At 51.1% G+C, this 26604-nt stretch overlaps 1 protein-coding gene across 1 annotated transcript; it reads right to left on the bottom strand.

Moving 5' to 3' along the window:
• slc15a2 (solute carrier family 15 member 2) lies at window positions 1-26604 on the bottom strand. The gene is made up of 24 exons (XM_004917615.4): window positions 26519-26604; window positions 26180-26247; window positions 16965-17029; window positions 14159-14246; window positions 12567-12708; window positions 12135-12227; window positions 11236-11335; window positions 10395-10485; window positions 10148-10225; window positions 9268-9350; window positions 7644-7730; window positions 7177-7266; window positions 7049-7093; window positions 6896-6928; window positions 6557-6645; window positions 6382-6463; window positions 4538-4672; window positions 4236-4391; window positions 3953-3999; window positions 2040-2147; window positions 1812-1905; window positions 1069-1215; window positions 721-825; window positions 1-554 (listed from the first exon to the last, which is right to left on the bottom strand). The coding sequence occupies exons 2-24, from the start codon at window positions 26217-26219 to the stop codon at window positions 369-371; spliced, it is 2184 nt and encodes a 727-aa protein (XP_004917672.2). The 5' UTR covers window positions 26220-26247; window positions 26519-26604; the 3' UTR covers window positions 1-368.

Genomic DNA, 26604 nt, shown 5'->3' with positions numbered 1-26604 from the left:
TCCAGGAAAAGACTCTTTTATTCATAAAGTGCATGGAAATTTACAGAAATACTATCAATTATCACAAATCTGTACAAATCAGAACGTCCATGTGGAATAAAAACACTGGTGGGAGAATATTTGGGCACCCTAGGGATGTTGCTGGACTACAGCTCCCAGAATCCTCTGAGAGGAAGTTGAAGTGGAGGACACCATCACAGGCAGGGGAGGAGCATGTTAGAAGTTTGGTCCCAGTATAAAGAGTTAACTCCTCCCCCCAGCCCAGCAAGGTGTGGGTTCAAATGCCCAAGCGGAGAAAAAGAAAACGAAAAAATAACGAGCCAATCACTGTGCTTCCAAGGAGAAGAAGGATGAGGATGAAACGTCGGTTACATCTTGGTCTTCCTTTCCTCCATGGGGATGGCGCTGGGCTCCCCCTCCGGCAGCTGCTTCTTCTCCAGCTCCTCCTCCTCCTTCAGGTCGTCGGGATTGGCCGGGACATAGAAGTAGCCCATGATGGAGAAGATGATGCAAACGGCAACCAGAAGGGCGGCAAACAGGATAAACTCCGCCCACTGCGGGGTGACAGATACAGGGGGAGATTTGTTACACATGGGACGGAGGAACCAATCCAAGACCTGATTGAATCTTGCATGTTTAAATGAATGCAGCAAAGGCTTCTGGGATGTACACTACCCATTAACCGCTGTTTAGCAGATGTTTCCCTAATGATATTCTTACCTGCGCGAGGGACCCGGCCTGCGCCACTATCAGCACAATGACATTTCCGATGGCGATGGTGAACAGCCACCCCGCCTGTAACACTGACTTCATACTGATAGGAGCCTATGGGCAGACAGAGACAGGCGTCAGTCACTTGTTACCGCTGCAAAGCAACCAATCACTGAATAGGATACAAACTCTTATTCTCTTTATTGCTGCTCTCTTCCCCATGGGCAAGTGTGGGCGGAGCTTGCTTCTGACTAAGAAGCAGTATTTTCCATTTGGATTTACATTTCCATATGTAGGTTCTGATGGAAAGGCCCCCCCCCCCCCCCCCGTGATGGAGCCGGGGGTCTCGGCAGTTACCTGGGAGTAAGAGAATTCCAGGCCGGTGACGGAGAACATGACTTCCCCCGCGCTGAGCAGCACATACTGGGGGACCTGCCAGGCCACATGGAAACTGTTGGCCGAGACGTCTTCTGTCTTCTTAAACTCAATGGTGTCCCCCAAATCCTGAGCAGGAAACAGAGGGGCCACCAGTAACTATGGGGTCTCCCTGCAGGGGGTCACTGTGGGACTGTGGGGTCTCCCTGCAGGGGGTCACTGTGGGACTGTGGGGTCTCCCTGCAGGGGGTCACTGTGGGACTGTGGGGTCTCCCTGCAGGGAGTCACTGTGGGACTGTGGGGTCTCCCTGCAGGGGGTCACTGTGGGACTATGGGGTCTCCCTGCAGGGGGTCACTGTGGGACTGTGGGGTCTCCCTGCAGGGTCACTGGGGACTGTGGGTCTCCTGCAGGGGTCACTGTGGGACTGTGGGTCTCCCCGCAGGGGTCACTGGGACTTGGGGTCTCCCTGCAGGGGGTCACTGTGGGACTGTGGGGTCTCCCTGCAGGGGGTCACTGTGGGACTATGGGGTCTCCCTGCAGGGGGTCACTGTGGGACTGTGGGGTCTCCCTGCAGGGGGTCACTGTGGGACTGTGGGGTCTCCCTGCAGGGGGTCACTGTGGGACTGTGGGGTCTCCCTGCAGGGAGTCACTGTGGGACTATGGGGTCTCCCTGCAGGGGGTCACTGTGGGACTGGGGGGAATCACCCAGCAGGTTGGTACCTACCCTAACGAGTATGACTGAATAAGCAGCACCAAAGTTCAGTAACCCAAGGTCCAGTTCTTGTTGTTCGGCTCCAGCCGGGTAGGTTGCCGTTATCCTGGTCACCAAGTGAAAGAGACACAATGAGCCCAGTGACAAACCCACAACCTGGGGGCATTAGTGCAAAGGAGAGGGGGGTTCCCTGCAGGCTGAAGGGATGAGTTTTGGGGGTAACGTAAGGGAGACACGTACTTTCCTCTCTTCACAGTGATGTACGGGGACACCCCATTGTTCCCCTTGGCGCTGACAGTGGATTCTCCGATCGTCACATTGATATCACGGTTGAGCATATTTATAAACCTGTAAATGGAATCGTAATGAGCCCCCCAGTGATTCCCACACAGCCGAGCAGCACCCCAAGCCCAAACCTGCACCCAGAATTCAATAACTGCCTTTATTCATCTTCTACAGCAACCCCTCAAACTGCACCTCTACTGTCACATTGTCCTGTCACCATCTCGTCCAACTACCTCCTGATATGTCACTATCTGCCCTACTGTCCCCATCTTGCCCTACTGTCTCCATCTTGTCCTACTGTCTCCATCGTGCCCTACTGTCCCCATCGTGCCCTACTGTCCCCATCTTGCCCTACTGTCTCCATCTTGTCCTACTGTCTCCATCTTGTCCTACTGTCTCCATCTTGACCTTAACTATCTCCAGTCTTGCCCTACTGTCCCCATCTTGGCCCTACTGTCGTCCATTGCCTACGTTCCATCTTGCCCTTACTGTCTCCATCTTGCCCCCCCTACTGTCCCCTTGGCCCCCATCCTTGTCCTACTTGTCCCCATCTTGCCCTACTGTCTCAATCTTGCCCTACTGTCCCCAATCGTTGTCCTACTGTCCCATCTTGCCTACTGTCCCATCTTGCCTACTGTCTCCCTCTTGGCCCTACTGTCTCCATGCCCTACTGTCTCATCCTACTGTCGCCCATCTTGCCCTACTGTCTCCATCTTGCGCTACTGTCTCATCTTGCCTACTGTCTCACTTGCCTACCTGTCTCCATCTTGCCCTACTGTCTCTACTTGCCTACGTCTCCATCTTGCCCTACTGTCTCATCTTGCCCTACTCCCATCTGGTCTGTCGCCCATCTTGCCCTACTACTGTCCCTATCTTGCCCTACTGTCTCCATCTGTGCCTAACGTCTCCATCTTGTCCTACTGTCTCATCTGCCTACTATACTCCATTTGCCCTACTGTCCCCTTCATCTTGCCCTACTGTCTCCATCTTGCTACTGTCCCATCTTGCCCTACCTGTCTCCTGCTTTGCCCTACTGTCCCCATTTGCCCTACTGTCTCCATCTTGCCTACTGTCCCCATCTTGTCTACTGTCCCATCTTGCCCTACTCGTCTCCACTTGTCCCCCTTACTGTCTCCATCTTGCCCTACTGTCCCCATCTTGTCCTACTGTCCCCTGCATCTTGCCTACTGTCTCCATCTTGCCCTACTGTCCCCATCTTGTCCCTACTGTCCCCATCTTGCCTACTGTCTCCATCTTGCCCTACTGTCTCCATCTTGCCCTACTGTCCCCATCTTGCCTACTGTCTCCATCTTGCCCTACTGTCCCATCTTGTACCCACTGTCCTCCATCTTGCCCTACTGTCTCCATCTTGCCCTACTGTCTCCATCTTGCCCTACTGTCTCCATCTTGCCCTACTGTCTCCATCTTGTCCTACTGTCTCCATCTTGCCCTACTGTCCTCCATCTTGCCCTACTGTCTCCATCTTGTCCTACTGTCTCCATCTTGTCCTACTGTCCCCATCTTGCCCTACTGTCTCCATCTTGCCCTACTGTCTCCATCTTGCCCTACTGTCTCCATCTTGCCCTACTGTCTCCATCTTGCCCTACTGTCTCCATCTTGCCCTACTGTCTCCATCTTGCCCTACTGTCTCCATCTTGCCCTACTGTCTCCATCTTGCCCTACTGTCCCCATCTTGCCCTACTGTCTCCATCTTGCCCTACTGTCCCCATCTTGCCCCCTACTGTCTCCATCTTGTCCTACTGTCCCCATCTTGCCCTACTGTCTCCATCTTGCCCTACTGTCCCCATCTTGCCCTACTGTCTCCATCTTGTCCTACTGTCCCCATGTTGTAATTAAAGGAGTCTCACCTGACCGCTGCCAGGCCATTTGCTGGTTTGGTTTGGGATTCTTCAATCTAAAAATAAAATAAAATGATAAAGGTTCTTTTCTAGAGAGAGACTTTGTAGCCACAGGGAAAGTGGCCAATGAATGTGAAGGTAACAGAGCAGGTAGTAGTAGGGGGGATAACGGTTACAGTCGGGCGAAGCCTTTGCTGTTTCACTGCTTATTGGAAGGGAGGAAATGACAGTAGTAGTTGGTACTGGCACCGCCGACCCATAGTAGATACAGTGGGGTATCCCCCCTACTGACCAGATCGCAGTTCAGGTTGTCGCCGTAGACAAGGAGGCTGTAGCTGCTTTTCTCTTGGATGTGGATGGGGCAGTCTGCGGTTACTGCTCCGACTGTCAGTTTGGCATCAAAGTTATTGTGTGCGGTGGTGAGTTCCAGTTTCACGTAGTCTGGATCCTGTGCGGAGACAACAGGAGGGAAACGTTATGTGTCAGTCCCGGCCTGCAGTCTAACTGATGTGCAAAGCAGTAATATCTGCCCTATGCCCTATGCACCCAGAACCCCAAGGGTCGGGCATTTGCCCAGCAGGGGGCGGTACTTACCAACGCATTGGCACCGTACAGGCTGGGCTGTTTGATGATCTCAAACCCTGGGATGTCGACATCAACGTCACCACCAGCGAGATTTAGAACCTGCAGGTAACTCACCTGGGCTTTGGGCACCGGGGGCAGAGTTTCCTGCATGTGGGGAACAGACGCTGGGTAAATATGAGCCCTGGCATAGCTGCCCACAACAATGATGTGCCCTAAATATACTGGTTTCCAGCTGGCACTGGCTAATTCACACCCACCGATGCCCATGTAAAGACACATAACTACCCATAGACTCGCTGAAGCCTACCCACCGACCAATCAGTGATGCTCTTGAATAGTAACCATACGGATACACCCATGCTTACCCATGAACACACCCATACTTACTTATGAACACACCCATGCTCTCTAATGGATACACCCATGCTTACCCATGAACACACCCATACTTACTTATGAACACACCCATGCTCTCTAATGGATACACCCATGCTTACCCATAAACACACCCATGCTTACCCGTAAACACACCCATGCTCTCTAATGGATACACCCATGTGTTACCCATGAACACACCCATGCTTACCCATAAACACACCCATGCTTACCCGTAAACACACCCATGCTTACCCGTAAACACACCCATGCTCTCTAATGGATGGATACACCCATGCTTACCATAAACACACCACATGCTCTCTAATGGATCACCCATGATATGCCATGCATGCTACCCATGAACACACCATGCTTTCTAATGGTACACCCATGCTTACCCATAAAAACACTTACCCATGCTTTCTAATAGATACCCATGCTTACCCATGACACACCATGCTTACCCATAAACACACCCATGCTTAGATACACCCATGCTTTCCAATAGATACACCCATGCTTACCCATGAACACACCCATGCTTACCCATAAACACACCCATGCTTTCTAATAGATACACCCATGCTTACCCATAAACACACCCATGCTTTCTAATAGATACACCCATGCTTACCCATGAACACACCCATGCTTTCTAATAGATACACCCATGCTTACCCATAAACACACCCATGCTTTCTAATAGATACACCCATGCTTACCCATACCCAATGACACACCCATGCTTTCTAAATAGATACAAACCCATGCTTACCATAACACACCATGCTTTCTAATAGATACACCCATGCTTACCCAATATACACCCACCCATACACATCCATGCTTTCTTACCCATGATACACACCATGCTTTTCAATAGATAACCCATGCTTACCCATGAACACACCCAACCCATGACACCCATGCTTTCTAATGGATACACCCATGCTTACCCATGAACACACCCATGCTTTCTAATAGATACACCCATGCTTACCCATGAACACACCCATGCTTTCTAATGGATACACCCATGCTTACCCATAAACACACCCATGCTTTCTAATGGATACACCCATGCTTACCCATAAACACACCCATGCTTTCTAATGGATACACCCATGCTTACCCATGAACACACCCATGCTTTCTAATGGATACACCCATGCTTACCCATGAACACACCCATGCTTACTAATAGATACACCCATGCTTACCCATGAACACACCCATGCTTTCTAATGGATACACCCATGCTTACCCATAAACACACCCATGCTTTCTAATGGATACACCCATGCTTACCCATAAACACACCCATGCTTTCTAATAGATACACCCATGCTTACCCATGAACTTCCGCACATAACTATAATATCCCCATTTCATAAATGGAGTCAGGAATGGGAGGGGAGCCCTGAGAGCAGAAGAAGATACAAACAGGTTTAGGAAGGAAAGGGTTAAATACTCACATTGATTTTAATCTCAACAACAGTTGCCACCGCAAATGCCAGTGCTGCCAGGATCATGCCAATAGCCATCTTGGGGATGGCCCTGAAATTAAAGAATAGAGGGAACGTGGCTGTAGTGTTGGTACCGCCCATTGGGCTCAACTGATCAGAACCAGAACTTATTGTTAGGACTCACTTGAAATCGATCTTGCAGCATCTGACCAGAGGATAAATGCAAAGGTCGAAGATAGGGATGAGGATGAGGATGAGGAGAGGGTTGAGGATCTGCAAATGAAAACTGAACATTATTGTGCTGTCCTGATTGTCAGCTCCTAGGGCAAGAAACAAACTGCGTGGGGGGTACAATGACTAAAATGAGCAGGTAAGTGATTACGACCATCGACCCTCAAATTGAATGTAATGTGGACAGGGGCCCCAATGCTGAAAATTGGGTTTAGTTTCCCTTTAAATCAGATATAGATTTGATTGAATGCTCTGCGGAACAGGAAGTGCAGGGGACATTGGTTTCCTTTACCTGAATCTGGTCCGGCTGTAGGACGAATCCCCCCTGAAACACAAACAGAATGGAACATTCTCATTATCCAACCCCTGCGCTGGGTATTATGGGATAAGGAGGAGGAGCTAAGTGTGTGGAACCCGCCCCCAGTGCCCAGCCCCCGATACTCACAAAGTCCGAGTTCATCCTTGTAGCCTGCAGAGTCCAGCGGGAGCCCTGCCAAGGGAAAGTAAAGTCTCAATGCAGAGAGAATTCTACATATGTGCCCACACGGACCCAGAAGGAAACAGGGGAGGTACCTGTTGGTCGAACAGAGCCCAGAACATGGGCAGCGGGATGTAGAGGAAAAGCACCTTGGTCACCATTTTCACTTCTGTGATGAGTCTTTTCTGCAAGAGAAACGTGAGAAACGCGTGAATGACCCGTTACCACCCAGAACCCCCGGTACCAACCCTGGTACTGAATCAGGTACATTCCCTGCTGCAATAAATCTCTATATACCCCACAGTACGGCCCAAGGGTTGGACTAACGGCGCCGCCGTAACCGCAGAACTGACCAGGAGGCGCCCAAGGCAAGAGAAAAGCACTGTCTGTAGGGGGCAGTTATTGTCCAATCACAGGCAGGCCCCACCCACAGCGACTTCATAAAGTGATTCCTTCCTAGCCGGACCCCAAGGAAATGCAGAGGAATATTCTCTAGGGAACCATGTGACTCACTGTCCCCGCCCCCGGCGCCATCCATCTGGGCCCCATATACATCACTCACTTGAAACTTCTCCTCGGCCCAGTCCAACCAGTGCTCTCTCTTGGGGTACTGCTTGGATCGATGCCTCCAGCGGTTCTTCAGCGCAAACTAAAGGGCAAGAAAGTAAAGTCGCCTTTAGGGAATATTGGAAAAAAAATCCCCACTGACTGGGGCAAGATGGAGACAGTAGGGCAAGATGGAGACAGTAGGACAAGATGGAGACAGTAGGGCAAGATGGAGACAGTAGGACAAGATGGAGACAGTAGGGCAAGATGGAGACAGTAGGGCAAGATGGAGACAGTAGGGCAAGATGGGGACAGTAGGGCAAGATGGAGACAGTAGGACAAGATGGAGACAGTAGGGCAAGATGGAGACAGTAGGACAAGATGGAGACAGTAGGGCAAGATGGGGACAGTAGGGCAAGGTGGAGACAGTAGGGCAAAATGGAGACAGTAGGGCAAGATGGAGACAGTAGGGCAAGATGGAGACAGTAGGACAAGATGGAGACAGTAGGACAAGATGGAGACAGTAGGGCAAGATGGGGACAGTAGGGCAAGATGGAGACAGTAGGGCAAGATGGAGAACAGTAGGGCAAGATGGAGACAGTAGGGCAAGATGGGGACAGTAGGGCAAGATGGAGACAGTAGGACAAGATGGAGACATTGGGGCAAGATGGAGACAGTGGGGCAAGATGGAGACAGTGGGGCAAGATGGGGACAGTGGGGCGAGATGGAGACAGTGGGGCGAGATGGAGACAGTAGGACGAGATGGAGACAGTAGGGCGAGATGGGGACAGTAGGGCGAGATGGAGACAGTAGGGCAAGATGGGGACAGTAGGGCAAGATGGGGACAGTAGGACGAGATGGGGACAGTATGGCAAGATGGAGACAGTAGGGCAAGATGGGGACAGTAGGACAAGATGGGGACAGTAGGGCAAGATGGAGACAGTAGGACAAGATGGAGACAGTAGGGCAAGATGGGGACAGTAGGGCAAGATGGGGACAGTAGGGCAAGATGGGGACAGTAGGGCAAGATGGAGACAGTAGGGCAAGATGGGGACAGTAGGGCAAGATGGAGAACAGTAGGGCAAGATGGAGACAGTAGGGCAAGATGGGGACAGTAGGGCAAGATGGGGACAGTAGGGCAAGATGGAGACAGTAGGACAAGATGGGGACAGTAGGGCAAGATGGGGACAGTAGGGCAAGATGGAGACAGTAGGACAAGATGGAGACAGTAGGGCAAGATGGAGACAGTAGGGCAAGATGGGGACAGTAGGGCAAGATGGAGACAGTAGGGCAAGATGGGGACAGTAGGGGCAAGATGGAGACAGTAGGGCAAGATGGAGACAGTAGGACAAGATGGAGACAGTAGGGCAAGATGGAGACAGTAGGGGCAAGATGGGGACAGTAGGGCAAGATGGGGACAGTAGGGCAAGATGGAGACAGTAGGGCAAGATGGGGGACAGTAGGGCAAGATGGGGACAGTAGGGCAAGATGGAGACAGTAGGACAAGATGGAGACAGTAGGACAAGATGGGGACAGTAGGGCAAGATGGAGACAGTAGGACAAGATGGGGACAGTAGGGCAAGATGGAGACAGTGACAGAAGGGCAAGATGGAGACAAATGGACATCTGTCCCTACTTACCCCAATGCAGCGGAACACTGAGGCGAGGATGTTGCCCTGGGGTGGGTATTTCTTGTACATCCCGCTTCCAGCGACAAACACAACTAAATGAAACAAAACACAAATGCCCCAATCAGTAGGAGGCGTGTCTGCCCTGGGGCGGAGCTTCTGATAATGGAGCGAAGTATGTAACCAATCTGGTGCCGATTTAATTCATATTTACTCAGTATAGTTACACCAGCGAGTAGTTACCTGCTGCACATACCGACAGGCAGACAGACAGTGACAGGCAGACAGACACAATGACAGTTGCATAATATTGAGAAGTTGCTCTGTGAGTCAATGGGTTATTAAAGTAATATTTACCCCAATATTAGAGGGGCATTTATCTATATCCTGGAATGGGGTGCAGCCAGACATGGAGCCGAATACAGAATGTGGCGCTGGAGCTTTGCCCCCAATAGTCCAACAGTACAGGACGTACAGGGCTGCGCTGCATCTGGCGCCCATTGCATAGCGTGTATGTGAATAACATGGGAGCGAGGGGTGTCCTTGTACTGCCCCCTGGGGCCCCCATGGATATATCTGTGTTTCATGCAGGAATCCTGGGAAGGGGGCAAAGTGCAAGGATCATGGAGGTTTGCACCCATTTGTTGCACTTTGTCACTGCGATGCCCCTAATTAAATCATAAAATTAACCCCTAAAGCGCTGCAGGTTGTAGAATCAGTGGCAGCACTGTCGGATGTTCAGTAGTCAGAACCAGCAGTGCAGCTGGGACTATCGGACTGTTTGGGGCGTTGCTAGGTAACGGGGTGTAATCAGCACTTAAAGAGTTAAATTTGACATAAAAGAAAGATTTTTAGGGGAATCAAACCAGATTTTAGGCCATTGGCTACTCACTCAGGGCCACAAACATCAGGGCAGCCGGGACCCCAAACGCCAGCGCGTAGCAGTCGCCTCCGAAGCACTTAACGTCCCCTGCGGGAGAGAGAAAGGTGGGAGTCAGGGTCGGCCCATCAGCCAATGGGCTGCCAGCGTCACAATGTGCCTCCCCACTGTGCAACAGTTCTGACTTGCTTTATGGCAGGAATTCTACATTATTCAGAATTTGCCACCTCGGCCCCCCGTGGGGCACAGTTATACCGACCTCGGAGTACGGGGGTCACAAAGGTGGAGATGAGACTCCCGGCGTTGATGGACAGGTAGAAGATGGAGAAGAATTTGCTGCGTTCTTGCGCCTGAAAAAGGGAAGACAAACAGTTCCAGGGCTGTTCTCTTTCCCATGGTCACAAAGCCTTGATTCTGTGTAATTCCTACTCCTAGGCTGTTCTCTTTCCCATGGTCACAAAGCCTCAATTCCATGTAATTCCTACTCCTAGGCTGCTCTCTTTCCCATGGTCACAAAGCTTCGATTCTCTGTAATACCTACTCCCGGGCTGTTCTCTTTCCCATGGTTGCAAAGCCTTGATTCCGTGTAATTTCTACTCCTAGGCTGCTCTCTTTCCCATGGTCACAAAGCCTCGATTCCATGTAACTCTTACTCCTAGGCTGCTCTCTTTCCCATGGTCACAAAGCTTCGATTCTCTGTAATACCTACTCCTGGGCTGTACTCTTTCCCATGGTCACAAAGCTTCGATTCCATGTAATTCCTACTCTTAGGCTGTTCTCTTTCCCATGGTCACAAAGCCTCGATTCTCTGTAATACCTACTCCCGGGCTGTTCTCTTTCCCATGGTTGCAAAGCCTTGATTCCGTGTAATTCCTACTCCTAGGCTGCTCTCTTTCCCATGGTCACAAAGCTTCCATTCTCTGTAATACCTACTCCCGGGCTGTTCTCTTTCCCATGGTCACAAAGCCTCGATTCCATGTAATTCCTACTCTTAGGCTGTTCTCTTTCCCATGGTCACAAAGCCTTGATTCTATTTACCCTTTAAACACTAGTATTTCAATTCTGTTTCTTAGTTTTTTCCATACAAGTGGGGAACTTACATGCTCCTCCTCAAACTGATCCCCTCCGAAGGCAGCAACGCAGGGTTTAATCCCACCCGTGCCAAACGCAATGGCAATCAGGCCAATTATAGACAGAGCCCTGAAATAAACAAGCAAGGTTATATAGTGAGTTCCGACTCAGCAGCACCGACAGCCCCCGAGCCAACTGCATCAGTCCAACACTTTCCCCTGTCTCTGCCCCTATATATTAGGTACCTACCTAGTGTTACCAACCCCTATTTCTGTAGGGAAATGAGAGCAGGGCAGGCAGTAACCCTTCCAACACTTTCCCCTGTCTCTGTCCCTATATATTAGGTACCTACCTAGTGTTACCAACCCCTATTTCTGTAGGGAAATGAGAGCAGGGCAGGCAGTAACCCTTCCAACACTTTCCCCTGTCTCTGCCCCTATATATTAGGTACCTACCTAGTGCTACCAACCCCTATTTCTGTAGGGAAATGAGAGCAGGGCAGGCAGTAACCCTTCCAACACTTTCCCCTGTCTCTGCCCCTATATATTAGGTACCTACCTAGTGCTACCAACCCCTATTTCTGTAGGGAAATGAGAGCAGGGCAGGCAGTAACCCTTCCAACACTTTCCCCTGTCTCTGCCCCTATATATTAGGTACCTACCTAGTGCTACCAACCCCTATTTCTGTAGGGAAATGAGAGCAGGGCAGGCAGTAACCCTTCCAACACTTTCCCCTGTCTCTGCCCCTATATATTAGGTACCTACCTAGTGCTACCAACCCCTATTTCTGTAGGGAAATGAGAGCAGGGCAGGCAGTAACCCTTCCAACACTTTCCCCTGTCTCTGCCCCTATATATTAGGTACCTACCTAGTGCTACCAACCCCTATATTTCCTTGATCAGAGAGAGATATCGGGGTCCCTTACTTACACGTGCACCTCGGTACTCCCCACCGTAGGGATGGCACCCACTGACTTTATCACGTGCCCAATGACGTAGAGGATTGACAGGTAAAAGATGGTGCTGGAATATAAAACAGAAAGGTTTATCAGCCGGAACTGTAGGAAAAGGGGTAAAACACAGACTTGTCATGACCTTCTGGGTTACTTTTCCCCCAGCTGGCAGGGAAAGGGTGCTGGTGCCGTGGGTAGGTGGGTGGGTGCTGTTGGTTTAATTGCCGGTTGATACCCGATCACTATGGGATGCCAGACCTATAATGTTGCCCACCTTGGAGCTGCACGAGGCAATCTCATACCATGGCTACGGGTCGGTGCTCATTATCAGGGGCCCTGCAGATGTACGGGCACAGGCCCTGCTGGGACTGTCCCCCCTTATACACAATTACTGGGCGCAGAGACTTACTTGAACTTCCCAAGCCAGGCGTCGGCGATGGGGGCGCCAATGAGGGGGGTGAAGTAGCAGAGGCCGCTGAAGGCGTGATACACAGTCGTCGACAGGTTTTCATCCCAGTGCAGGTAATTGAGGAAATACAAGGTGAGAACCGCTGGAAGGAAACACATGGGGTGGAATGAGAGTCAGTGCAGCACTGCAGTAAAGCGAGGGACATTGCTGGGGTCTTGGGTTCAGTTCCAACCAAGGCTCCGTCTGCGGGGGGTCTGTATGTGCACCCCATGATTGTGTGGGGGCCCAAAACCATTCTGATGGTACACAAGGACCTATCTACTTTGTTCTGGTCATGTGATTCCAGTTCCGCCACCCAGCCGTGTGAAATCCCTCCCCCTCTTGCATCACATGGTATGCGCCAATGTGGTAAATGTGATGTAAGAGAGCAAAGGGATGATTGGCCGAGCAAGAGTCTGGTGACTGGAAGAAAGCAGACAGGCCTATGGGTAACAAGCAGAAAGAAGCAAAGAAAGGGTTAATATATATATATATGCTATAAGCCCCCCAGAGCCAGGGTTTATGGGTGAAAAAAACAGAACCTAGCACATTTAAAAAAAAAATAAATATATATATATATATTTCTAAAGGGCAAGTTAACCTTCTGAATAACATTTAGTGCGTTGTAAAAGGCAGTTAGATATTGGTCTTCATTAAATGTCGTCCGGATGCAGAATGGAGGGGGGGCTGAACAGACTGGGTAATAAAACCAGAAAAAATTCTGCAACCAATGAACATTTGGATTTCAGGGTGGGGGGAGGCAGTAAAAGACCAACTGCAAGTAAATTAAAGCTTAGTGTTAACTTCCCCTTTAGTACCCAGTTTCCCAAATAAAGTCTCGGAATAAGTCAATAATGGGATGGAGGGCCCCGACCGCAGCAGCACGGGGGCCACTTTTTATCTATTAATATTAATAATTCACAAGTCATTTAAAAAATAAATCTTTTTTAGCCGGCAGTGTCCCTTTAAGAGTGGGGGGGGGGGGTCCTGTAGGACAAGATGGAGGCGCCGGGTTATCCAGCAACAGAAATCTCGTAAATTCCTTTGTGAGTTCCTGGACGCTCTAATATCTGGGATTTATATCTCCGCAGCTATTAACCCGCCTGTGATTATCTCTCCTTTATTGCAGCCCTGCGATTGGCCGTATCGCTGTCCTTGTATTTTATTGGCCATAAACAGCCGGAGATGATGGGCCGCGATAGCGCGCGGGGCAGATAGTTGCAGCTTTTATTGGGGTTTATCAGAGTCTTGGATTCAGTTTTTCTTCAGCATCTCTCCAGTTTGGAGTTTCAGCAGCTATCTGGTTGCTAGGGTCCAAATGACCTTAGCAACCAGGGAGAGGGTTGAATGAGAGACAGGTATATGAATAGGGGAGGGGCTGAATAGAAAGATAAGGAATAAAAAGTAACAATAAAACTGGAGCCTCAGAGAGCAATAGGGTTTGGCTGCCGGGGTCACTGACCCCCATTTGAAAGCTGCAAAGAGGCAGAAGGGAAATAATTCAAAAACTATTTAAAATAAATAATGAAGACCAATTGAAAAGTTGCTCGTACCTTTCATTCCATAGTAGGAGAATCGCTCGCAGAACTCGTTGACGACGATGAACATGATACTCAGGGGGTAGTTGGTTCCGCATAGTTTCTGCAGGGAGGAGAAGGGTATGAGTTGTGCCAGCGAGGGGTTAAACTGCCCAGCGAGGGGTTAAACTGCCCAGCGGGGCCCTCACACAGTCAGACCAATGGGAAGGGAACTTGAACAGCTTGTTAGATAGGCTTTACCCTATTGGTGGAGCTTCCATCAGAGCCCCCCAGTCCCCTGCCCCCCCATAAGCTTCCATCAGAGCCCCCCAGTCCCCTGCCCCCCATAAGCTTCCATCAGAGCCCCCCTGCCCCCCCATAAGCTTCCATCAGAGCCCCCCAGTCCCCTGCCCCCCCATAAGCTTCCATCACAGCCCCACAGTCCCCTGCCCCCCATAAGCTTCCATCAGAGCCCCCCAGTCCCCTGCCCCCCCATAAGCTTCCATCAGAGCCCCCAGTCCCCTGCCCCCCCATAAGCTTCCATCAGAGCCCCCCAGTCCCCTGCCCCCCATAAGCTTCCATCAGAGCCCCCCAGTCCCCTGCCCCCCATAAGCTTCCATCAAGAGCCCCCCAGTCCCCTGCCCCTCCATAAGCTTCCTGTCAGAGCCCCCCAGTCCCCTGCCCCTCCCCCGCAAGCTTCCATCAGAGCCCCCCTGCCCCCCCTATAAGCTTCCATCAGAGCCCCCCAGACCCCTGCCCCCCGTAAGCTTCCATCAGAGCCCCCCAGTCCCCTGCCCCCCGTAAGCTTCCATCATAGTCCCCCAGTCCCCTGCCCCCCGTAAGCTTCCATCAGAGCCCCCCAGTCCCCTGCCCCCCGTAAGCTTCCATCATAGTCCCCCAGTCCCCTGCCCCCCGTAAGCTTCCATCAGAGCCCCTCAGTCCCCTGCCCCCCCATAAGCTTCCATCAGAGCCCCCGGTCCCACCATTACTCAAGCTACAGACTTCCTGCTTCTCCCATTTAAACTCCCATCAGAGTTTTTTTAGTCCCACCCCCTGCATTAGTCACAAAGCCTCTGCCCCTCCCTTTGTAAGCTTCCATCAGAGCATTCTAGCCCCACCCACTGCTTGAGTTACATGCCCCTTCCTCTTCCTGCTACCATCAGAGTAATTAGTATCCTAGTCCCGCCCACCGGGTTCAGTCTGGGGGCCCCAGGGCAGGGGTGGGCCCAAAGGTCTGGTTTGCAGACTACTAAGGGGGGGTGGATTTGGGGGGGTCAAAGCAAGAACTAGAAAAAGAGCACAGGGGCAAGTGGGTAGGGGGTGAGCAGCCAATGAGCAGCCAGTAGGGAGTCGGAGCTGGATTTTTCAGGCTGAGTGGTGGTGGAGACCGGCCAATGGGGGGCACAGACTGAGTGGGTGCTCAGTGGTGGGTGAGTGGTTGGGTGCTGGGCCACATTGGGTGCAAGTATTACTTTGCCCAGGATGGGGCATGTCTAGTTGGGCAGTTTCTTCCCTGGGGCCCTGTGCCCGGCCGGCTACTTACACAGTATAAAGCCCTGTATAGAGCGCTGGCTGTGAGCCCACTGGAACGTTCTGCGAGCCATACTGAGGGTTCCGCCCCGGGACACGTTGCACCAGGCGGGGTCACATCAGGCAACAGGAAACTGCCCCCCCCTGTCCTCAGTTAACCTCTCCCCCCTGTGCCCAACGCTGTTTGCCAGTAACTTGTTGGGATACAATGTGTCTCTGTTATTATTATTATTATTATTCTGCTTCCAATTAGTCTTATCTGCAGCCTCAGCCATGAGAGTCTCACTACAGATTCATTGTAAGGTCAACTTGCCCTTTAAATAAGGATCAGCCGGTTAGATCAGGTTAGGTTTATATTGTACAACAAGGGGGCCAGGAGGCCACACCCTCTCCCATGTTCTGGGTGCCTATTGGCTGTGTGATTGCCACTGACATCAGGGGGTCACAGGAGAGAGAGAGTTAATGGCCCCCCAGGGCCTGGGGACAACTTTTATAGTCGCTTGAGTGACATGCAAACTTCATCAGCCGCAGGGGAGGGGCTTGGGGCGCAGGGGAGGGGCCGGGGAGGCGGGTCTCATTAGCGTTTAATTGGCTCCAAGCGCAGCTGAAGGGGAAACACGTAGACACGGCGGTTTGGCTGCCCCTGCCAGTCTGTTCTGCCAACTTGCACCACCCTGTGCCAGCCTCTGATTAAAGGGGAAGCAAAATATAAAGGTTTTTATCTGCGCAAACGATAAAATAGATCGGAACTTGTAAAAGTCCCACTACCCTGGGGTACATTGGGGTGACATTTGTGCCCATATTTGCCCCCAACACTGCGCCCTTGGGAGAAGCGCTAAAGTAGGTGCCCAAGTTCCGCCCAGTTTCCCAACCATCATGGATGGAAAAGTTCTGATTGGCTGCTGAGGGCGCAGTTTAGCGCCGCTGCCCAAATTACAGTTGATTCACATTGACTGCAAATCTCTGGTTTCTATTTTCTGCACTGACAGCCCCGGGAGGGTCGAATTCGAAAACTCGAATAGATAAGAAACCTTAGCGGGAGCGGCGCAAACAAAACCACTGAGGTTTATACTGTAAATGTATCGCTCCTGTGTTCCCTGCCCGAAATAACATCACTTGGGACCGATTAAATTGGGCAAAAGGGTTAATAAAGGGGTTCATTAACCCTAAATAGTCCCCATTAACCCTTTCCTTCCCTGGCATGACGATAAGGTGGAATATGTGACGGGCAGGGAGGGGTTAGCAAGGCAAACAGAATTCAGATATTATTATTAATATTTATTTCTAGAAAGGGTTAAAGAGTCCGACTTACCGGCACTTTCTTGGTCGGAGAGGAGGCAGATGTTGAGAAGTAACTGCTCAGTCCGCTCTTCTTTCCTGGGGGGGAGAGCAGAGAGGGGTCGGTGGGTGAGGGGGGCATAGTGGCAGGGAGTGGGGGGGCTACACTCTGTCTGCACAGGGGGGTACAGGGGGGCTCTGGACTCTCCCACTGATCCCCTCACAGACAGCAAGGGGTGTCGGGACGGGGCGGTTATTGTGCGACTCCCAGCGACTGTCACTTCCCACTCCCTCCTGTGTACTCAGTCGGAACTATTTGCCTAACATTGGTGCGATGTGGGGAAGGGGGGGTTCCCGGCAGCCTCAGGGCACAGGGGCTCATTGTGGGGTTCCCCTGTCGCCCCTTTAATACCAGACATGAACTTTCCCTTCATTTACATTCACGCTGCGCACTGTAGCGGCTTCTGAGCGGCCATGCCCGGCGCATCTTAATTGCACAGAGTCGCTAGGTGCGACAGACGCTAACAGGAGACTGGGGGGGATTTAACAAAGTGGGAATTCACAGGATTCTAGGGAGATATTTATCAAACGGTGAAGGGGGGGGGGGGGTTTGGCCAATTCTGTTCTTACAATCAAAGGAATCATAGAATTGCAGTGCATTCCTGGGGGGGGGGTCATATGAGTCCATTCACATCATGAGATCCGAGGCCCAGAGAACCCCCCCCCCCCACCCACTCACTCATTTATATAGAATCACATGGACTGATTTGTAACCGATTAATCAGATTTTATTTCCGAAAATGTCTTGCACAACTAATGGGCTCAGTTATGGGGAAAGGCTGGCCCAGTTGGGATTGGTTACACTGGGGGGGGGGGGGCAGTTAAGGGGGGGTCACTATATATAAATATATAAGGGGGGGCAGTAATGAAATAGAGAAAGTACAGGGAAGAGCGACTAAAGCTGATAAAGGGAATGGGCTCAGTTATGGGGAAAGGCTGGCCCAGTTGGGATTGGTTACACTGGGGGGGGGGGCAGTTAAGGGGGGGGTCACTATATATAAATATATAAGGGGGGCAGTAATGAAATAGAGAAAGTACAGGGAAGAGCGACTAAGCTGATAAAGGGAATGGGCTCAGTTATGGGGAAAGGCTGGCCCAGTTGGGATTGGTTACACTGGGGGGGGGGGGCAGTTAAGGGGGGGTCACTATATATAAATATATAAGGGGGGGCAGTAATGAAATAGAGAAAGTACAGGGAAGAGCGACTAAGCTGATAAAGGGAATGGGCTCAGTTATGGGGAAAGGCTGGCCCAGTTGGGATTGGTTACACTGGGGGGGGGCAGTTAAGGGGGGTCACTATATATAAATATATAAGGGGGGGGCAGTAATGAAATAGAGAAAGTACAGGGAAGAGCGACTAAGCTGATAAAGGGAATGGGCTCAGTTATGGGGAAAGGCTGGCCCAGTTGGGATTGGTTACACTGGGGGGGGGGCAGTTAAGGGGGGGGTCACTATATATAAATATATAAGGGGGGCAGTAATGAAATAGAGAAAGTACAGGGAAGAGCGACTAAGCTGATAAAGGGAATGGGCTCAGTTATGGGGAAAGGCTGGCCCAGTTGGGATTGGTTACACTGGGGGGGGGGGGCAGTTAAGGGGGGGGTCACTATATATAAATATATAAGGGGGGGTAGTAATGAAATAGAGAAAGTACAGGGAAGAGCGACTAAGCTGATAAAGGGAATGGGCTCAGTTATGGGGAAAGGCTGGCCCAGTTGGGATTGGTTACACTGGGGGGGGGGGGGCAGTTAAGGGGGGGGTCACTATATATAAATATATAAGGGGGGGCAGTAATGAAATAGAGAAAGTACAGGGAAGAGCGACTAAGCTGATAAAGGGAATGGGCTCAGTTATGGGGAAAGGCTGGCCCAGTTGGGATTGGTTACACTGGGGGGGGGGGCAGTTAAGGGGGGGTCACTATATATAAATATATAAGGGGGGGGGCAGTAATGAAATAGAGAAAGTACAGGGAAGAGCGACTAAGCTGATAAAGGGAATGGGCTCAGTTATGGGGAAAGGCTGGCCCAGTTGGGATTGGTTACACTGGGGGGGGGCAGTTAAGGGGGGGTCACTATATATAAATATATAAGGGGGGGTAGGATCACTATGGGGGGGGCGGACAGACTACACATAATAGAAAATGGCCCCAGTTGCCCGATACATGGGATCCCCCCCCCCCCCACGCTCTGGTTCAGCCCGATGTCTCAGTGTTACTATTATGTAAGTACCTGCTATTACCTGGCTGTGTGGGCGTGGCCAGGTTTCTATTTCCAGTCTGGGCGGAGCTACCTCACCTGTAATACTGGGAATCTATAAAAAGCGCATTGCGAATGTGGCACGGTTTCATGTTAGAGGGGCAACATGGCTGTTACTGCCCCCCCACCCCCCCAGCCACACTCCCCCCCCCTCCTACCAGCACTAATTGCCCCTATTCTCTCTGAGCTGCACCCAATCAGCCCCAGTCACACAAACAAAGCCTTTAATGATTAAGGTTCTTTTTGTTTCGTAACCTGGGCACAATATGATCCCTGGCACCCATACCATCCCTGGCACCCATACCATCCCTGGCACCCATACCATCCCTGGCACCCATACCATCCCTGGCACCGCACTTATTGTTATACAGGTTGGCAAACAACCCCCGGGGAGCTTCAGGTAAACTGTTTTAGAGAGCAGTAATCTGAGCAGATATTGGGGGGGGGCAGTTAATTACATTTCTCTAATGATGCCACTTTCTAGCAATGCCAGTGCCAGCTCCATAGCAACTCCATAGCAACTCCCCTTTAAGCTTCTCACACCCAGGGAATTGATATTACCCCCCCCCCCCCCGCTCTGTTGGATCAGTGTCCCGTTACCAGTATTGGGGGGGGGGGTGATTATTAAGATATTAAGCAATGATACAATTATCAGATGGACGTCATGTTTGTGCTGAGAGTCGGGCAGAACCGGGCGTGAGTCACAACTGGCAGTGACTTTAATCTGTAATTAGTGAATTAATGATATTATTTAATAGCAGGGTATTTACTGCACCCGGTGCCAACTGCTCTGCCACCTCCCTGTCTCCTTCCCAACCCGCTGGTCTGAAAGAAGCAGCCGCACAGCTTGGGGGCTCAAATACAATATCGTTGGGTTTACTTCCCCTTTAAAATACCATCATTATAGATCTAAAAAAGAAAGAGTTGTGTGACTGTAACTCCCAGCGCCCTTTGTTATAGTTACAAACCCAGAGATTATTGGGGCAAATCTGCCCCCAGTTGAGCCTCATTGTATCATAACTGGGGGGCAAACAGCGCAGCGGGGGGGGGGGGGGCACCCAGGGTTCCGCAGTAACAGGAGGAACATTTATACATTTCTGGGAAGCAGACAATTTGGGCCCCGGGGCCAAGTCAGACAGAGAAGGATGTTGATGAAAGTCACCTGACCCAGCGCAGCTCCATGTACTGGCGGTTCTACTGGGACCCAAACGTCAAATATACAGAATAAAACTATAGGAAAGAACTCTGCAACTCCCATTAACCCTTTAACTTGGAATTAACTGGGTGAGGAAAAGTAACAGACTGGTACTGGGCACATACAGGGGGGTAACAGACTGGTACTGGGCACATACAGGGGGGTAACAGACTGGTACTGGGCACATACAGGGGGGGTAACACTAACAGACTGGTACTGGGCACATACAAGCGAGTGAATATTGGTAACAGGGAGCTGGTACTGGGGCAACATACAAAAGGGAGGGAGGTTTGTGGCTAACACGAACAGTGATTGGTTACCTGGGCACCATACAGGGGGCTAGTTGCATCCTAAGTTCACGGTAACCACTTACTCAGACTGGTACCTCTGTGGCACATACTAACGGGTGAGGGTAATCAGTTACTGTTACTGGGCACATGCAGCGGAGCCGGCGGAGCGGTAACAGACTGGATACTGGGCACATACAGGGGGGCCTGATGGTAACACTGAACAGCACTGAGTACTTGGAGCACATACGGGTGAGGCAACACTAATCAACTGGTACTGGAGCACAACCAGGAGTAACGGTATATAACAGACTTGGTACTGGGCACATACCAGTGAGGTCTTTCTGCTTGCTTCGCTACATGTGGTTAAACACATGACTGTACTGGGGCACATACCAGCGTGTCGGTAACTACAGGCTGCGTACTTGGGCACATTACAGGTGTGGGTAACAGGTACTGGTGAACTGGGCACATACAACCCCTTTCCTCCCAGCCATCATGAGTTAAAAGACTGGATGGGCACATACAGGGTAAGAGGTAACCAGGCTGGTCACTGGGCACATGTACCAGAGGTGCTGCGAATTCTTGTAAAATAGACTGGTAGCTTTGGCAACATACAGGGGGGTAACAGGCTAGAGTACTGTGCCGGCACATTTACAAGGAGTATGACCTTGGGTAACCAGCACTCATGGATACTGACACATACAGGGGACGAATTGTCGTAACAGAGCTGGGGTACTGGGGCACATACAGGGTGAGGGTAACAACTAACAGACTGGTAAACTAGGCAATCAATACAGAGGGCAAAATCGGAATATAGCATGGGCAACCACAACAGGACTCTGGTACTTTAGTGGTATTTCCACCATAATAAATGCGTCACATTACAGGGGGCTAACAGCGCTGAGGTACTAGGGCACATACAGATGGGGGATCTGCCAATGGTCAACCATACTAACAGATGTACTGGGCACATTACAAGGGTCTAGAAGATCATGCAGGGTCTAACATGAAACGGACTGGTACTGGGCCACATTTACAGCGCGGTAGCTCCTGGGTAACAGCACTGGTTACTGGGCACATACAGGGGGGTAACAGCTGGTACTGGGCACATCCACAGGTGACGGTGTAACAGGACTGGTACTGGGGCACATACAGGGTGCGGTAACCCAGACGGTACTGGGCACATACAGGGGAGTTTCGGTCCAGGCTAACAGGCGGTACTGCGCACATACGGGTGGGTAACCAGGACTGTACTGGGCACAATACAGGGCGAAGGAGGAACATGACTGGTACTGGGGGCACATACAAGGCGGGAGGTAACAGGCTGGTACTGGGCACATACAGGTGGGGTAAATAGTAACTAAGTGTATGGGGCACATATCAGAGGGATGAGGTAAACAGGCTCTCAAACCTGCTACTGCGCGGCACATACAGAGCTGTTGGGGGGTCAACAGACTGGTACTGTGCACATACAGAGGGGTAAACAGGCTTGGTACTGGGCACATTACAGGACGTGGGTAACACTAACAGACTGGTACTGGGCACATCAGGGGGGAGGTAACACTAACAGACTTGGTTCTGGGCACATTACAGGGGTAACAGGACTCGTACTAGGCACATGCAGGGAACACTTAACAGACTGGTACTGGGCACATACAGGGGGGTAACAAAGGACTGGTACTGGGCACATTACCAAGGGAGGTAACACTAACAGAACTGGACTGGCACATACAGGGGGTGATATTGTGTAACAGACTTGGTACTGGCACATTACAGGGGGTAACCTAAACAGACTGGCACTCGCGGCACATACAGGGGTATATTAAAAGTTGCTAGTTATGTTGAACAAGGTAACCACTAACAGACTCCTCGTACTGAGGTCATCATACAGTTGGGATAGGTAACAGACTGGTAACGGGCACATTTACAGTTGAGTTTCAAAATTTTCAGTAACACTAACAGACTGCGTACTGGGCACATACAGGGGGGTAAACACTAAACAAAGGGACTGGTACGGGGGCACAACAGGGGCTGAACAGGCTGGTACTGGGCCAACATTACAGGAGCCAACCACTCCATGAGTAACACTAACAGAGCTTGGTACCTGCGGCACATACCAGGGAGGTGTAACAGGCTTTGTACTGTCGGTCCATAACGTAGGGTTAGTGGTTAACAGATGGTAAACTGGGCAGCGAGTAACAGGGTGGGCTAACAGCCAGGTACTGAGGCACATACAGATCTATTTGGCGGGTAACACTTAACAGACTCGGTACTGGGCACATTACAGGGTAGGCAGGTAAACAGACTGTGTACTGGGCTACCATAACAGTGGGCGCAACCTCGTTAAAAATAAACAAAACAGAACCAAAAGGTAACACTACCAGACTGGTACTGGGAGCACAATACAGGGGAGAGGTAACAGGCTTGCGTACTGCGAGCACATACAGGGGTAACAGGCTAGGTACTGGGCACATAAGGTAGGATAACACTAAACGAACTGGTACTGGGCACATACTAGTGGATCGGGGTAACCAGGCTGGTACTAGGCACATACAGGGGGGTAAACACTAACAGAACTGGTACTTGGGCACAGACCAGGGGGGTAACCAACCTACAGACTGGGTACTGCGTGCAACGATTACCAGGGGTACCTGCTGCAAACTGGTAACAGGCTACGACTCAGTTGGTTACTGGAACAATACAGTGGAGATAGTCAGGTAACAACTAAACAGGAAACTTGGTCACTTGGGCACATTACAGGTGTGTGGTAACAGAACTGGTACTGGGCACATTACCAGGGTGTGGAGAACAGAACTAGGGTTCTGATGGCACATACAGGACTCGTAACCACTAACAGACTTGGTAACTCTGGCACATTAGCAGGGGCAAAAGCCAGGTAACACTAAAACACTTTGCGTTACTGGGGGGCACATAGCAGGGGACGTGCTGGGTTAACGACTAACAACTGGTACTGGGCACATACAGGGGACAGCTTAAGCTGAGAGCACTAACAGACTCGGTACGGGCACATAACAGGGGTTAACACTAACTGACTGTCAGTACTGCGGCACAACAGGGGCAAAGAAGTAACAGGACTTGCGTACACTATGGCACATACAGGCGGCAGCAGGTAACACTAACAGACTTGGGTACTGGGCACATACAGGGCAGCGTAAACACTAACAACTGTACTGGGCACATACACGGGGGTGGTATACACTAACCCAGGATGGTACTGGGCACATTCACAGCGGGGGTAAACACTAAACAGACTGGTACTGGGCCACATACCAGGGGAGTTAAACCCACTTAGAGCAGAACTGGTAACAGCCGAAATACCCAGAGGGCGGAACAGTATTTTGGTGAAGTGAGCCACATTACAGGATGTGTCAAAATAAATAAACTCAGGCTCCAGAAGTCCTTGGTAACCCCCAGTAACCAGACTCGCCGTATCTGGGCAGCGATACAGGGTTGACTTCTACTCAAGCAGTAAAACAGACTCCAGAGTACGGGGCAACATACAGACGGAATTTAGCTAGGGTAACACTAACAGACTGGTACTGGGCCACATACAGCTGTGTGGGGTAACACTAACAGACTGACTGGCACATACAGGGTGGTAACCCCAGTAACAACCCTGGTACTGGGGACATACCAGGTGTGGTCACAATAAGCACAGTCTGGTTAAACTAGACTGGGTACTGGGCACATTACAGGGGATAAAGCAGACTTAGAGTACTGGCCACGGAATAAGCAGGGATGTCAAATTAAGAAGAGTGTTCGATCAAAGGGTTAACAGGACTCTGGGTACTGGCGCACCATACCAGGGGTAACACTAACAGACTGGTACTGCGCACATACTAGGTGTGGAGGAACAGGACTCTATGGACTGGGCCACACTTACAGGTGAACAACAAGGTAAAACAAGACTATGGTCACTGGGCACATAACGAGGGTGGGTAACGACTGGTACTGGTGGGCGACATACAGGCAGTGAGGTAACAGACTGGTACTGCGCACCATACAGGGTAGGGTAACCGAGTTGCTGAAGTACTGCGGGCACATACAGAGGTGGTAACAGACTGGCACCTGGGCACATACAGGGGTAACAGACTCATACCTTGGGCACCATACAGGGGGTGACAGACTGGCCACTGGGCACATTACAGGGTGTCCGGGGCGCGAAAGTTCACCCGGTAACACTGGTCACTGGCGCCACATTTACAGGGGACGTTTAACGAGGACTGCACTGGCGCACAATACTAGTGCACGTGCCACTGTTGGGTAACAGACTGCACTGGGCGACTCACAGAGGGGGGTAATACAGTACTGGACACATGGCACTTTACATGCGGCGTAACCCCAGACTGGTACTGCGTGCCACATACAGGGACTAGGTAACAGAATCTCGTTACCCTGGCAATTACAGGGGGTAACACGACTGTGCACTGAGGAACATACAGGGGTAAAACAGGTACTGGCAACTGGGCCACATACAGGGGTAACAGTAACTGGCACTGGGCACAGTAAGGGGAGGTAACATAACAGAGGGCAGGTCTGAGGTATCTACACTTGTCGCATCTCCTCGAACTTCATCAGCTTTCTTCTTCCATGGCGCCCGCTGGCAGCTTGCCCACACTTACTCCAGAACTGAGGGCTTCCGCTCATGAGGGGCACCTCATTATTCCATCCTTGGCTATTACTTTAGCGGTCATAATGATTATTACAGGTCGAGTTTAGACCCCTCCAGCCAATGGGATTGGCCCCTTTGCACTTATCAAGATGAGAGGAGACTCAGTTACTCGGGGGTTAACCTTTGGCCCCTGATGGGCAGGAAAAGGGCCCGGAGCCTCCCTACTGCGCCAGGGAAACTTTGTTTGTGAGGATCATATGGGGTCATGTGATACGGGATTGGGACGCACTTCTAGCGCTCAAATAAATAACTCAACATGGGGAGATTAACTGGTTCCTTGCCAAACAAACCTGCGCCTCCTGCTCAGCACAGTGTCACTGTATTGCACCCCCAAACCCTGTCCCCCCATTCCTGGCACAGTGTCACTGTATTGCACCCCCAAACCCTGCCCCCCATTCCTGCACAGTGTCACTGTATTGCACCCCCAAACCCTGTACCCCCCATTCCTGCACAGTGTCACTGTATTGCACCCCCAAACCCTGTACCCCCCATTCCTGCACAGTGTCACTGTATTGCACCCCAAACTCTGTGCCCCCCATTCCTGCACAGTCGCTGTATTGTACCCCCAAACCCTGTGCCCCCCATTCCTGCACAGTGTCACTGGACACATAGGATCCCTCACTGCACCCTTTGGGGGCCCTTTTCTTGGGTTTCTTCAGTCAGTAGGAAAATGAAGCCTTTCCATGAGACACTTCCCTTTATTAATTCAGTTGTCTCTCTTTGTACTTTTCCCTTATAGCTACATAGGGAACCTACCTTCCCGGGACTCAGGCAAGATAAGCATCTCCTCCTTCATGGCGATTCACCTGCAGCGAGAGGGGAGCCTGGATGTGACTGACAGACCAAGGCAGCGAGTGTGTCTCTGTCCCGTTCTGTCTATTGAAACCAATAGGAGAAGTCAGACTTGCGAGAGTCTGCACAGGTCTGCTGCTACTTTGTTTCAAGAGTCAGAACCAGCAGTGCAGAGCATATAAACACACTGACACCACATTTGTGCCCCCCCTGCACCCCCCCCCCCCCGTGTTACCCTATAGGGTTAGGTTACCCTTTATATATTGGTGTAATTGTGCCTGTAATGGGTTAAATCGACGTTACCTTGTGTTTCCGGGGTCCCGCGGCTCTGGCTCCTGGGGTCGGTGGGTCTGTTGGTTGTTTGATCCCCCCGTTTATCCTCGGGGCCC

This window comes from Xenopus tropicalis, chromosome 9 (assembly GCF_000004195.4).
Source record: "Xenopus tropicalis strain Nigerian chromosome 9, UCB_Xtro_10.0, whole genome shotgun sequence".
NCBI classification, from domain to species: domain Eukaryota; kingdom Metazoa; phylum Chordata; class Amphibia; order Anura; family Pipidae; genus Xenopus; species Xenopus tropicalis.
Note: the sequence above shows the minus strand (reverse complement) of the source record. Positions and strands in the feature narration are given on the sequence as shown.